General features: G+C 42.0%; 1 protein-coding gene across 1 annotated transcript in view; it reads right to left on the bottom strand.

The window, feature by feature from the left end:
• arrb2.L (arrestin beta 2 L homeolog) overlaps nucleotides 1-3,172 on the bottom strand; it is a 37,221-nt gene extending 34,049 nt beyond the window's left edge. The window contains exon 1 of the mRNA XM_041587318.1: nucleotides 2,983-3,172. Coding sequence (XP_041443252.1) covers nucleotides 2,983-3,119 — 137 coding nt within the window. The 5' untranslated portion in view covers nucleotides 3,120-3,172. The remainder of the gene's footprint in view (nucleotides 1-2,982) is intronic.
• Nucleotides 3,173-13,629: the final 10,457 nt, after the last annotated feature.

Here is a 13,629-nt window from a genome sequence, read left to right on the forward strand (position 1 = left end):
GACCTCTCCTGTTCATATTCCTGTCGCTTATTCAAAGCAGTGCATGGTTGCTAGAGTAATTTGGAACCTAGCAACCAGATTGCTCACACTTCAAACTGGAGAGCAGCTAAATAAAGAGCTGAATAACTCAAAAACCAAAAATAGAAAAAAATGAAAACCAATTGCAAATTCTCACAGAATATCTCTACGTCATATGAAAAGTTAATTTAAAGGTGAACAACCCCTTTAAAGGCATCTCACATTCCAATATCAAGCACTATAGATCACGTGAAGCCGCCAGGTGCTGTTACTTAAATATACAAAAATGTCCAGCAAATGAGGCGCCACACGCTCGGTATCCCTACAAATTAGAAGCAAATAAAATGCAAATATAGGCACAGTTTAGGAAATGAGGGGGAAAGCAGGACAAAGCATGCAAAGTTAAAGGGGTGGTTCACCTTCAAGTTAACTTTTAGTATGTTATAAAATGGCTAATTCTACGAAACTTTTAAGTTAGTCTTCATTATTTATAGTTATTGAGTTATTTGCCTTTTTCTTCTGACTCTTTCCAGCTTTCAAATGGGGGTCGCTGACCCCATCTAAAAACAAATGCTCTGTAAGCCTACAAATGTATCGTCATTGCTACTTTGTATTCTAAATCTTTCTATTCAGGCCTTCCAATTCATATCCCAGTCTCTTATTCAAATCAAATCATGGTTGCTAGGGTAATTTGGACCTTAACAACCAGACGGCTGACATTGCAAACCGGAGAGCTGCTGAATAAAAATCGAAATAACTCGAAAACCACAGAATCAAAACCAATTTCAATTTGTCTTAGAATCTCTCTCTCTACATCATACTAAAGTTAATTTAAAGGTGATCAATCCCTTTAATAAATGATACAGAGAGATAGGGAATGTCTAAACAGGTCGGTCCATCGCAGCCCATGGCCAAGAGCCTCCCAGAAATCACCTCCAAGAGGTTGATATCTCCATATCTGCCCATTGCCTTTCACTAATATCGATGCTTCCTCTCAAATTGAAAGGAAACAGGAAGTTGAGCAACAGACATGGCTGCCACATCTCTGCTGCACACCTCTTGTCTGTCTGTCAGATACCGGCCATGCTGGGATGTCAGTTCTGTGAGGGTGGGGCCTGTGCAGAAGTCCTGTGATTATGGTATGGGTTTCGGTAGTGGATTCCATAGTATTTTAAATTTTCAGAATAAAAAAATTGACAAATCTCCGCCAACTGTCGCTTCCTACATTGTACTAAAAGTTCCTCTCTAGATGACTCACTCTATTGCAAAATATTTTTACTCTTGTAGTTTTGAGCGTCGTATGTGGAGTGTGCGGAGCCTAGAGTTCTGCTGATCTGAGCAGATAGGGCGGCTGTTGGTGGATGCCACAGATAAGAGAGGCCTGCGCACACCAGAGCTGATAACACCACTGCAACAAAGAAGTCAGGACATGTGGTGCCCGGGCAAGGGACCATGATGCCTTCTCAAACAAAATGCCCTCTCTTAACACTCCATTAATTTGCCCCGAGAGTAGGGGGAAGAATTCCTTCCCATCACTAAATGGGCAGCAGTTGGACTAGTCAGCAAATCAGCACAATACTCCCACTTTCCTATTTGCTAAACTGTCATACAGTACTTCCTTATATACACCTACTGTATCTGCCAGCACAACTGGAGTTACACCACAGAACCTTCTCCACAACATATTAGAAGAAACCTCCATTTTTCTAAATGGCAAGAGATGCCTGTGTGCCCCCCACAGACAGACATTCTGGGGGCCATAAACGAACCACAGCTGCTGCATTTGTCCCAGGCTACTATTTACATGGAATTGCCCCAGAAACACACAGTTCCTTGCACATTCATGCAGTTCCTTTGCTTCATGCACTTCCCTGCCACCCGCGTGAAATACCATGCAGTGGCCACCACCATTCAATCACCAACCATTCCACCACCATTCCCAGGTACCACTCCACTTTATGTCCCTGTTCCTGCACCACACACTCCAGCACTGTGTTTATCCTCATGTGCACCAATCATGCGCCACATCTATCCACGGTGTTACTTTTACACACAAGCATCGAGCTGCCCCACTGCACAACGTTATCACCAGTGCAACCTGCTGCTCCAATGCACCACACTGACCCACCTCATACATTTATCCCCCCGCAACAAACGTTTCATCCTGGAGTTTTATACTGTGTGACCTACAAGTCTTCAACATGATCCCCCCCAGTGTGTGCAGACATATACACACACACACACACACACACACACACACATATATACTGTGAGCCCTAGTATCACTCATCATGCAGCTCTAACCCCCAGCCAATGTTACCCCTGACATCATGAGTCTTCACTTACCAAAATGAATGATGTACAGCCCCTGCGCCCCACTTCTCTGCCGTGCAGCTCCTTAGCTCCAGTGCCCCCCTTCTCTGTAATAAAGCTCCACAGCCCCTGCAGCCCACTTCTCTGCCGTGCAGCTCCTTAGCTCCTGTACCCCGCTTCTCTGCAGTACAGCTCCACAACCTGCTTCCCAGCCCCAGTTTCTCTGCAGCACAGCCCCACAGCTCCTGCTTTTCTCACATAAGTGGCTCAAGAAGAAAGTATGGGAGTGGCACAAAAATCATAAAGTGCCCATATAACAGTCAAGGTGTGAGTAACAGAAGTCCTACGGTCTATACACAGTGTGAGGCAAATACACACACAGATGGAGTCAGACCATACACAGTAACAGGAGTGATATGATCTACAGAGACAGTGTGAGGGGAGCAGTCAGTCAGTCAGTCAGTCAGTCAGTGAGTGAGTGTGAGCTGAGGGGGTCGGTCAGTCAGTCAGTGAGTGTGAGGGGAGCAGTCAGTCAGTCAGTCAGTCAGTGAGTGTGAGGGGAGCAGTCAGTCAATCAGTCAGTCAGTGTGAGGGGGTCAGTCAGTCAGAAGGCGCGGTACATACATTTCCCTCACAGAGTCAAACACTCACCGGGTCCCCGCCCTCTCCCCCATCTTCCCAGCTCCTCCGCTTGCTCTGGGTTCACGCGCTCCAATCCCACCTCCGCGGAGTCGCGCACGGTTCCAAACGCACAGTAGGAAGGGGCGGGGTCGAGCGCTTCTTCCCATTTCCTGCGCGCTTTCATTGGCTGGGCGGATTCCCTCGCTTGTGACAGTCAAGGCAGGACTCGGTCACAGGTAGAGATCCCGCCCCTTCTCCGACCTGTGGAAGGAGGGGCTATGGCGTGACGTCAGTGATAAGAGGGCGGGCTGTGCCGCTGGTTGGACAACAGGGGAAGCGGTGTGATTATGCAAACGAGCTCTCAGGGCAAAGCGGTGGGAGGGGCTTCCTGGGAATAGGGAGTGCTGATTGGCTGCCATAAAGGTGTGAATGTGTGACGTCAAATAAAAAAGATAAGAGGAGCCCTTATTAAATACGGTAAGAATGACACTAGATCCACCGACACTGCAGTGATATGTAAAGAGCTACTTCAGTTTTACATCAACGTGACCCATAACAAGATAGTGTTTTATACACGTTTAGTATGACGTACAGAGGATATTCTGAGACAGTCTGCAAATGGCTTTTAGTATTGAGGTTTATTTGTCTTTTTATTCAGCAGCTCTCCAGTTAACAGTCTCAGCAGTCTTGTTGCATACCTCCCAACATTTTGGAAGTAAAAAGAGGGACAAAAAATTTTTTTCCGCACGTAGCGCAGCAATTTTTTTGACCACACCCCTTTCTGTGGCCACACCCCTAATTACCATGTTTGTTTTACAAAATTTGGCAGGTTATGAAAGTTTGAAAATATTTCTCCTTATCTAAACTGTGTTTTTGTGTCTTAAATTTGTTACAAAGTATCTTATTTGCAGCTGTGGCTGTTCTGGGCTCTCTGCTAAAAGCCAATTAAGTGAGAAACTTTGTTTCTTTTTCTGGCTGTTCAGTGCAGAGAAAAGAGGGACTTTCCAGTACAAATGAGGGACTGCGGGTTGAGCTGTCAAAAGAGGGACTGTCCCTCCGAAAAAGGGACAGTTGGGAGGTATGTTGTTGCTAGGGTCCAAATTACCCTAGTAACCGATCTGAATATGAGACTGGAATATGATAACAACAATACATGTGCAGCCTTACAGAGCATTTGTTTGTTTGTTTTTTAGATGGGGTCAGTGACCCCCATTTCAAAGCTTGAAAGATTTAAAAGGTTGTGGCCAATAATTCAAAATCTCTAAAAAAGAAATAAATGAAGGCCAATTGGAAAGTTGCTTAGAATTAATTTAATTGTTAATTGAAAGGTGAATCACCCCTTTACATTGCAAGATAGGACGGGGCAGAAGAAGGTGGAAAATAATTCAAAAACTAGATAAGGAGAGATAAGGAGAGGTAGAGATAGAGCAAAAGAGACAGACAGTCAAGGCAGATAGAGAGAGATAGATAAGAGATAGATAGATAGATAGATAGATAGATAGATAGATAGATAGATAGATAGATAGATAGATAGATAGATAGATACATCAATAGATAATAATTAGATAGATAGATAAAAAGAAAGATAGTAAATATATAGATAATAAATAGATAATTGGACAGGTTAAAGGGTTGGTTCACCTTTAGGTTAAATTTTAGTATGTTATAGAATGGCTAATTCTAAGCAACTTTTCAACTTGTCTTCATTGTTTATTTATTTTATAGTTTTTGCATTATTTGCCTTCTTCTTCTGACTCTTTCCAGCTTTCAAATGGGGGTCAGTGACACCCCCATCTAAAAAAACAAATGCTCTGTAAGGCTGCAAATGTATCGCTATTGCTACTTTTATATGACTCATGTTTCTATTCAGGCCTCTCCTATTCATAGCCCAGCCTCTTATTCATATCAATGCATGGTTGCTAGGGGAATTTGGACCCTACCAACCCAATTGCTGAGCTTGCATACGGAAGAACTGCTGAAAAACAAAAAAAAACCCACAAAAAAAATGACAACTGATTGCAAATTGTCTCAGAATATCACTCTCTACATCAGACTCATTTAAAAGTGAACAGCCCTTTTAATGGACAGAGGCACAGTTTTCATGGTGTGTAATATTTCCGAGGAGGGCCCTTATGATTAGACACTGCAGTTAATTACAGATATGGTTGTGGAGTGTTACTTATTATACACAGTGCTGGCGGCAGGTTTCCTACAATACACCCAGAGGATGCCGCCTTCTTTCTAATCATATTCTCCTCTCTTGTGTATTGAGGTTACGCAGTATCACGGCCTGTGTTCCATTATTGTTACTTCTAAATGTGTTATTTTCCTCCAGTATCTCGAGACACCCCTGGGCCTCCCGGCATTCAAATGACCTGAGTTGCAGCCGGCAGAGAAATGCTACGTGTGCCATTAGAGTTAGAGATTTCTATGGGGTGTCAAAATGGGTGAGCAGTGAACTCAACTATAATAACTATACAGGAAGCAGACCCCACAGATGAAAGGGGGGCCCGGGAAAATGGACAGACGCGTCTACTTTCTCTATCGTTAAAAAAGAACCCCTACAGAGACACGTGGCCAGTGCCGCCGCTAGAAATCATGGGGCCCCGTCCAACAAAACTTCACATCACAGTTAGAAGACCATACAGACATCAGCGCTATAAAAGGTAACCCCCTCCCCCCACACACACACAGACAGACAAGTTATTACAAAAAATATTTGTATTTTTAAAAAAACATTGGTGGCAGGGGCCTATAGAATATTAAAATAATACATTGGTGGCCAGGGGATCCAAAAAAATTAAAAAACACAAATTGGTGTTCAGAGAAATTGAACTCATGGCTTCAGGACTTCAACTTCGCCTCCTTTTGTGACTTAGGCTTTTTTCGCCACTTCGGGACTTCAATTTCGGCTGTTTTCATGACTTAGGGTCTTTTTGCTGCTTCGAGACTTCAATTTCAGCTGTTTCCGTGACTTCGGGCTTTTTCGGCATTTTGGCTGTTCGGGACTTCGGAAGGGAGGCATGGTTTAAACGCTGTCAAGGGGGCCTCGACTCTTTCGAGTTCAGCACTACCGAGCCCCCCTTCAGGCCGGGGCCCAGGACACTTGTACCCCCTGTGCCCCCCTGATGGTGGCCCTGCACGTGGCAGAGAGTGGGCGGAGTCTGGGTATGGAGTGGATGGGGTCTGGGTGGAGAGTAGGCAGGGTCAGGGCAGGAGGATGTGGATCGGAGTGTGTTGGGCCCCTTTAAAGATTTTTTTGCAGGGGGGCTCGGCACACTCTGGTTACACCACTGTGAGCAGGTCTGGACTGGGAAACAAAATAGTCCCTGGCATTTCAGGTACACAGAGGCCCAAACAGCCTCCCACAGGCCCAATAATTAGTGATTGTCTATGGCATCTCACAGCAGCTCCTCTGGCATTTGCCAGAACCCACAGATTGCTAGCTGGGCCTGCCTTTTGTCCCAGGTCCATATTGTATTATGTATTCTCATTGGCTAATATGAAAAGGGGTGGTTCTCCTTTAAAGGGGTGGTTCACCTTCATACAACTAGTTGTTTTCAGACAGATCACCAGAAATAACAACTTTTTCCAATGACTTTCTATTTTCTATGTGTGACAGTTTTTCTAATATTGAAGTGTAATTTTTCACCTTCTGAAGCAGCTCTGGGAGAGGGGGTCGCCGACCCTGTAAACTGTTCTAAATGGATACATTTAGTTCATACATTTCTTTGTCCCTGCTGAGCAGAATCTCTGGGTTTCATTACAGGCAGCTGTTAGACTTGATACAATAGTTGCTAATACTCCAGAGATGCTGCTGAGCAATGGATCAATTCAATGTATCAACTCAATGTATCGACTAAATGTTGCAGAATTGTAACAGTTCAGAATCAGCACCTGAATTACTGAGCTGCCAGACTCAAACACCAGAGACAGGGACATCAACTTTAAACTTTTTTTTTGAAAAAACAGTAAAAAATAAATAATGGAAAGTAATTGCAAAAAGTCTTTATTTCTGGGGAATAATCTGAAAACAACTGAATTGAAAAAAAGTGTTTGGAAGGTGAACAATCCCTTTAAGTTAATTTTTAGTATGTTACAGAATGCCCAATGCCAATCCACTTTTCAATTGGTCTTCATTTTTTCTTTTTTTTTTATAGTTCTTCAGTGATTTGCCTTTATATTCTGACTCTTTCCATCTTGGGGTCACTGACCCCATCTAAAAACAAATGCTCTGTAACATTATAAAATTGTTATTGCTACTTTTTATTACTCATCTTTCTTGATCTTCATCATTTATTTTTTATAGTAATTAAATAGTTTATATGCCTTCTTCTTTTAATCCTTTCCAGCTTTCAAATGGGGGGGGGTCACTGACCCCATCTTAAAAAACGAATTCTCTGTAAGGCTACAAATGTATTGTAATTGCTACTTTTTATTACTCATCTTTCTATTCAGCCCCTCTCCTATTTATATTGCAGTCTCTTCAAATCAATGCATGGTCGCTAGGGTAATTTGGACCCTAGCAACCAGATGGCTGAAATTACAAACTGGAGAGCTGCTGAATAAAAAGCTAAATAAGTCAAAAACCAGAAATAGTAAAAAACAAAAACCAATTACAAATTGTCTCAGAATATCCCTCTCTACATCATACTAACAGTTAATTTAAAGGTAAACAACCCCTTTAATAATAGACACAGGACATTCCAGATCCAGATAGTGAATATTAAATGACTGGCACAGCTGTGCTATAAAATAATAACAACTTGTATGGAGTCTGTGTCATCCGAAGTTCATATAAATAATTCACAAGTTTTACAAATAGAGAAATAACTAGGGATGCACCGAATCCACTATTTTGGATTCGGCCGAACCCCCGAATCCTTGGCGAAGGATTCGGCTGAATACCGAACCGAATCCGAACCCTAATTTGCATATGTAAATTAGGGGTGGGAAGGGGAAAACATTTTTAACTTCCTTGTTTTGTGACAAAAAGTCACTCAATTTCCCTCTCCGCCCCTAATTTGCATATGTAAATTAGGGTTCGGATTCGGTTCGGCCGGGCAGAAGGATTCGGCCGAATCAGAATCCTGCTGAAAAAGGCCGAATCCTGGCCGAATCCCGAACCGAATCCTGGATTTGGTGCATCCCTAGAAATAACTAAGGATGATGTCCGCCATTGTGCACGACATTTTACTCCATCGTACTAACTCACAGGGATTGATGGATAATTGTCTGTATAATAAAATGCACTGGGGTGTGTACTGTGTGCGTCGTTATCTCCAATGACATGGGCTCAGTTGACTTCTCTCTGCCCGGATTGGATCATTATCCTTTTAAAGAAACAGGATTAGTCAGCTTCATGTGCACCAATGGATCATTTTCTCCCTTACATGGGGAACCACATAGAAGGGTCTAGGAAACCCCTTAAGGGGAATTCATTGACAGTTAGATCCAATATATCTTATAGGGGGGCTCCTTTTGCCTAGAAGATGTATTAGAGCTCACTCTATTAAACTCACCAGACATCATGTCTCTCTACATGCAGAATTTGTGCAAAAGGCAGTTATTTTGTTAGATTTTGTTTGTACTGGAATCAGTTATTTGAGTGAGCTCTAATACATCTGCTATGAAAAGAAGCCCCCCTATAAGATATATTGGATCTAACTGTCAATGATTATCTGACACCCAACTGCTGCATGAAGACAGAATGAAGAGAAACAGAGGCTGAGAGAGGAATAGTGAAGATAAACTTGATTATTTCAGAAACAATGCAGAATATTAAATTGAATGTATTTAGAAAGTTACTTATTTCAGTATGCTGAAGCTTATTTTCAATTTTTATATTTGCGATAGTTTCCCTTTATGGCCTCCATACATGGACAGATATAAGTTAGGTTGCCACATCACCCCTTTAAAACCAAAAACACGTGGAATCCACAGCCTGCGTGGCTAATTAGTAATTAATTTGGATGCAGTTCAGTCATGCATCTAAATGAATTGTTAATTAGTCACGCAGGCTGTGGATTCCACGTGTTTTTGGTTATAAAGGGGTGATGTGGCAACCCTAGATATAAACTGCCGACAGATTAAGTCGGCAGTTTATTGGGAAGTGTATGGGGCCCTCCAACTGCTTCCCAGTTTGATATCTGGCCTAACGTCAGATGTCAATCGGGAGGGTTTTAAAATCCCTTCGGATCAAGGACCTCATCGGTTTGTTGATTCGGCCCTCGATCCAACCGCCCGTATTATTTTTGTTGTGAGACGATTATTGGCCCACGATCGGATCAGCCTATCGCCCACCTCAAGGTAAGCATATCGGGAGAGATCCACTCATTTGGTGACATCATCAATCCAGTGGATCTCCCTATGTGTGGCTTCAGCTTTATCTCTCTTTTTTCAGCATCCAGCTCCCCCAACCCTGCAGGACATGGAAAACTCTAAACATGGTGGACTCCTTTATTTCCCCTTTACTGGTGACCCCTGCCGACAGGATCTCCCTCCCCTAGTGACTGACGCTTAGTTCTGAGCATCACATAATGGGCAGGAGGGATTCCAATGAGCGAGGTGCTGGTATTGTCACTCCAGCTGAGACATGGCCAATAATGCAATTAGCTAAATCCGCATGATAAAAAGGCAGCAGGGAGGTCAATCAGCAATCAGTGCAGGCCGGCTAATTGCCTCCTGTGTACTTAGCAGCGCTCTGCTGATTTCTACCTGCCTCATTGGCACCATGCTGTTCATTAATAAGCAAGCTTGTGCGACCAGAACACTTATTACATGCTCTATTGGTTTTTATTATCATCCTCCCCTCCCCCACAGTACCTAGGAAGCAATACAGCAGCCATGTGCCGTGTAATGAACCAATTAACAATGTTATTGAAGGGATACTGTCATGGGAATGAAACAAAATGAATCAGTTAATAGTGCTGCTCCAGCACAATTCTGTACTGAAATCCATTTTTCAAAAGAGCAAACAGATTTTTTTATATTCTTTTTTGAAATCTGACATGGGGCTAGACATATTGTCAATTTCCCAGCTGCCCCAAGTCATGTGACAATGGGAAGGTAACCAGATAACAGCTCCCTAACACAAGATAACAGCTGCCTGGTAGATCTAAGAACAACACTCAATAGTAAAAACCCATGTCCCACTGAGACACATTCAGTTACATTGAGAAGGAAAAACAGCAGCCTGCTAGAAAGCATTTCTCTCCTAAAGTGCAGGCACAAGTCACATGACCAGGGGCAGCTGGGAAATTGATAAAATGTCTAGCCCCATGTCAGATTTCAAAATTGGATATAAAAAAATCTGTTTGCTCTTTTGAGAAATGGATTTCAGTGCAGAAGTCTGCTGGAGTAGCACTAATAACTGGTGCGTTTTGGAAAAAACATGTTTTCTGATGACAGGATCCCTTTGAGGTTAAAAAAATATTTATCTGACTTGCAGTACCACGTTCTACCTGTTGCTGGCAGCAATGATATTCCATAGACAGTAATAGAACACTGCCACCAATAAAAGTATCTGAAATGTGGTGCTCCACCCAGAAATCTCCAATTTTTTAATCAATGTGAACAGCCAAAACCTTGGCCCGCACTTGTTTGACCCGTGGGTCCTAGAGGTCTCAGCTCAGCCCCCATATTACTAATCTGCAGCCTTTGCAGCAGTGCTGTATTTCAAGGATATGTTTGTCTGCTGTTAGCTATTGCTGCCTGCTCCACCTAGTGGTCACAGGCAGGAACTACTAATAAATATCAATAAGGGAAAGGGGCCTGTCAGAAACTACTACTTGGATTTGTTGAAAAAAAAAACCTGCATGAAACCTGCATGAACATTGCAAAAAAAAATTCTGTACTTGTTCTGAAGATGCAACTAAACTTTTGAGAGAAATATGTAAATAAAAAGTGAAATAAAGAAAAAAGTGTTTTTATTTTGTTTTCCTGTCCACAAGACACCCCAATAATAAAACAGCGTTTTGTACAATTTTACATTGAACCAAAATGGATAAGTGCATCTCTATGCTAACGTGGTACAGGTATGGGATCCCTTATCCGGAAACCCGTTATCCAGAACTCTCCGAATTACGGAAAGGCCGTCTCCCATAGACTCCATTTTATCCAAATAATCCAATATGATAAAATGATTTCCTTTTTCTGTATAATAATAAAACAGTAGCTTGTACTTGATCACAACTAAGATATAATTAATCCTTATTGGAGGCAGAACCAGCCTATTGGGTTTATGTTTTTTTTTTTTTTTAAAAAAAACTCCCATAATTTCGAAATTCGACCAATCAAAATTGATAAAAAACTTGGAGGAATTTAATTGACCTGAAAACTGGAATCAAAATTAGATTTGAATTTAAAAAACTTGATTTGAGTTTTATCTCCGAAAAAGGAAGGCTGTAAACAACTCCAAACTCATCCCTGGATGTCTCCCATTGACTTAAACAGCAATTCATCAGGTTTTAGGTGGCTAATAGTCAAATTCAAGTTCTTAAAGGGCCAGCGTTTGATAAATCTTGAAAACCTAATTGGATTTTTTTTTTAAAACTCAAATAAAATTTGAATAACTCCTTAGTCGAATTTGACAGTTTTGACCATAAAAAAATTAGAAAATTTGAATTTTCAATCCGACCATTGATAAATCTGCCCCTTAATGTTAACATGATTTTCTAGTAGAATTAAGGTATGAAGATCCAAATTACGGAGAGATCTATTATCTAGAATAGGGGTACCCAAAAAGTAGCTGGTGATCAGTAGATCTCAAGACACTGTCAACAAACAGTTTGTTTAAATCGCCCTCCTGTTTCATGCTTTTCATTCAGATATTGTAGTTAAGGTTACATAAAAAATAGTTGTTTGTTAGCAATATACATTTTTTATACATTTTCTCCTAAATCGATATTTAAAGGAGAAACAAACCCTCAATAAAAAAACCCTACCCCCCCCCTACCCTACATAGACCCCCTCCCTCCAGCCTAAGTGTTACCCCGGGCAAATGCCCTTAACGTTTTACTTACCTCTCGGTGCAGATTCAAGCATTTGAGTTCATGGGCGCCATCTTCAGCCGCTTCGGTAATCTTCGGAATGAGACTGGCGCTTCGCAATTTTCGGCGCTTGCGCAGTTGCCGTGAAACAGAAAATTTCTCCAACTGCGCATGCGCTGATTCGCCGATCTCATTCCAAAGATTACTGAAGAGAAGAAGATGGCGCCTGTGAACTGTGCTGGACAGAATCTGCACAGAGGGGTAAGTAAAGACTTAGGGGCATTTCCCCTAGCATCAAATTTTTAAAAAAAAAAAAATTAATAGTATACTATGAAAAAAAACACATAATAAACTTTAAAATGGCAAAGTCTTTATTTAGAAATAACTTACCAAAACTCCGCTTCAGAAAAGACGGTCGGGTGATCCATCGTGCGGCGCTCGATTTCTCCTCCCTGCCTTTCTTATAGGAGATATCCAGGGAGGAGAAATTGAGCGCCGCACGATGGAAGAGGAGCGCAAGCGGAGTTTCGGTATTTCTAAATAAAGACTTTGCCATTTTTAAGTTTGATGTTACTGGTCCTTTAAGGGTTTGTTTCTCCTTTAATATTTTCCATGGAACAGAATGGCTTTTTAGAAGTTGACCTTGCATTAATAAAGTTTGGGCACTCCTGATCTAGAAACCCGCAGGTCCTGAGCATTCTGGATAACAGGTCCCATACCTGTATAAGAAATGGCCAAACCTGGGCAGGAGCCTAATAACATGTTTCCTTGTTTTCCCCTTCCTTCCCATAATGTGCAGCGCTATGGAAAATGTCAGCACTTTATATAAATAAGCTGTAATGATAACTCTGTATAATGGAGCTGCTCATAGCATAAAGGGGGTCCCTGGGGAGCAGACATACACCTGTGACACTCGCCTCAAGCTGCTCCGGCTGAGGGACAATAGGAAATGACGTGGGTTTCAATGGAAAACTAAACTGTGCACTAAAGAAGCATGAGCGCAATACTTTCCTTTTCTCTATATTTATACAAAAGGGCAACGCCGAATTTCCTAGATGGGCACCCCTAGGCCTAGCGCCCGCCCGAAATCCCCCCGCAAGTGGACAGGAGCATGCTCCCCAAAAAGCATCTGAGCAGCATGCCACCCCTAATATTTTGCTGCCCTAGGCCCAGGCCACACCTGCATAAGGGAAGGGATTTTATTGGAATTAAAACAATATACAAAGTTTTTTTTTAAAAAAACTTGAATTTTTCAAAATGTATTATACCCCGACCCTGGAAATAACTTGACTCCAAAAATACACCATCTGAGTCAACAGCAGAGGTCCCTTGAACAATATGAAGATGTTAATAGCCTTCATGATGTTCTGTTTTTAGGAGGGTTTTGTCCTGAAAACTTTCTTAAATTACAAACCGTTCATTCGAGGTCTAAAAAAAACTCTTTTCGACCATGGATAAATAACCCCCTAATGGTTTCGTTTGTTGAAGTTTTATGGACGGATCCTTTTTTTATATTTTTTTCTTGGAAGTATTCCACCCCCCCAGAACTGGCTGTCTTAACCAGAACCCCCTGTTCCTAAACCCACTTCCTCACTGACTTCCATTAGTTCCCCTTCATCAAAGGATTCCAAGTCCTGAGACTGCTCCTCCTGATCTTTCTTACCTTTCTTCCTATTCTCCCCAGCAG

This window comes from Xenopus laevis, chromosome 3L, assembly GCF_017654675.1.
Source record: "Xenopus laevis strain J_2021 chromosome 3L, Xenopus_laevis_v10.1, whole genome shotgun sequence".
NCBI classification, from domain to species: domain Eukaryota; kingdom Metazoa; phylum Chordata; class Amphibia; order Anura; family Pipidae; genus Xenopus; species Xenopus laevis.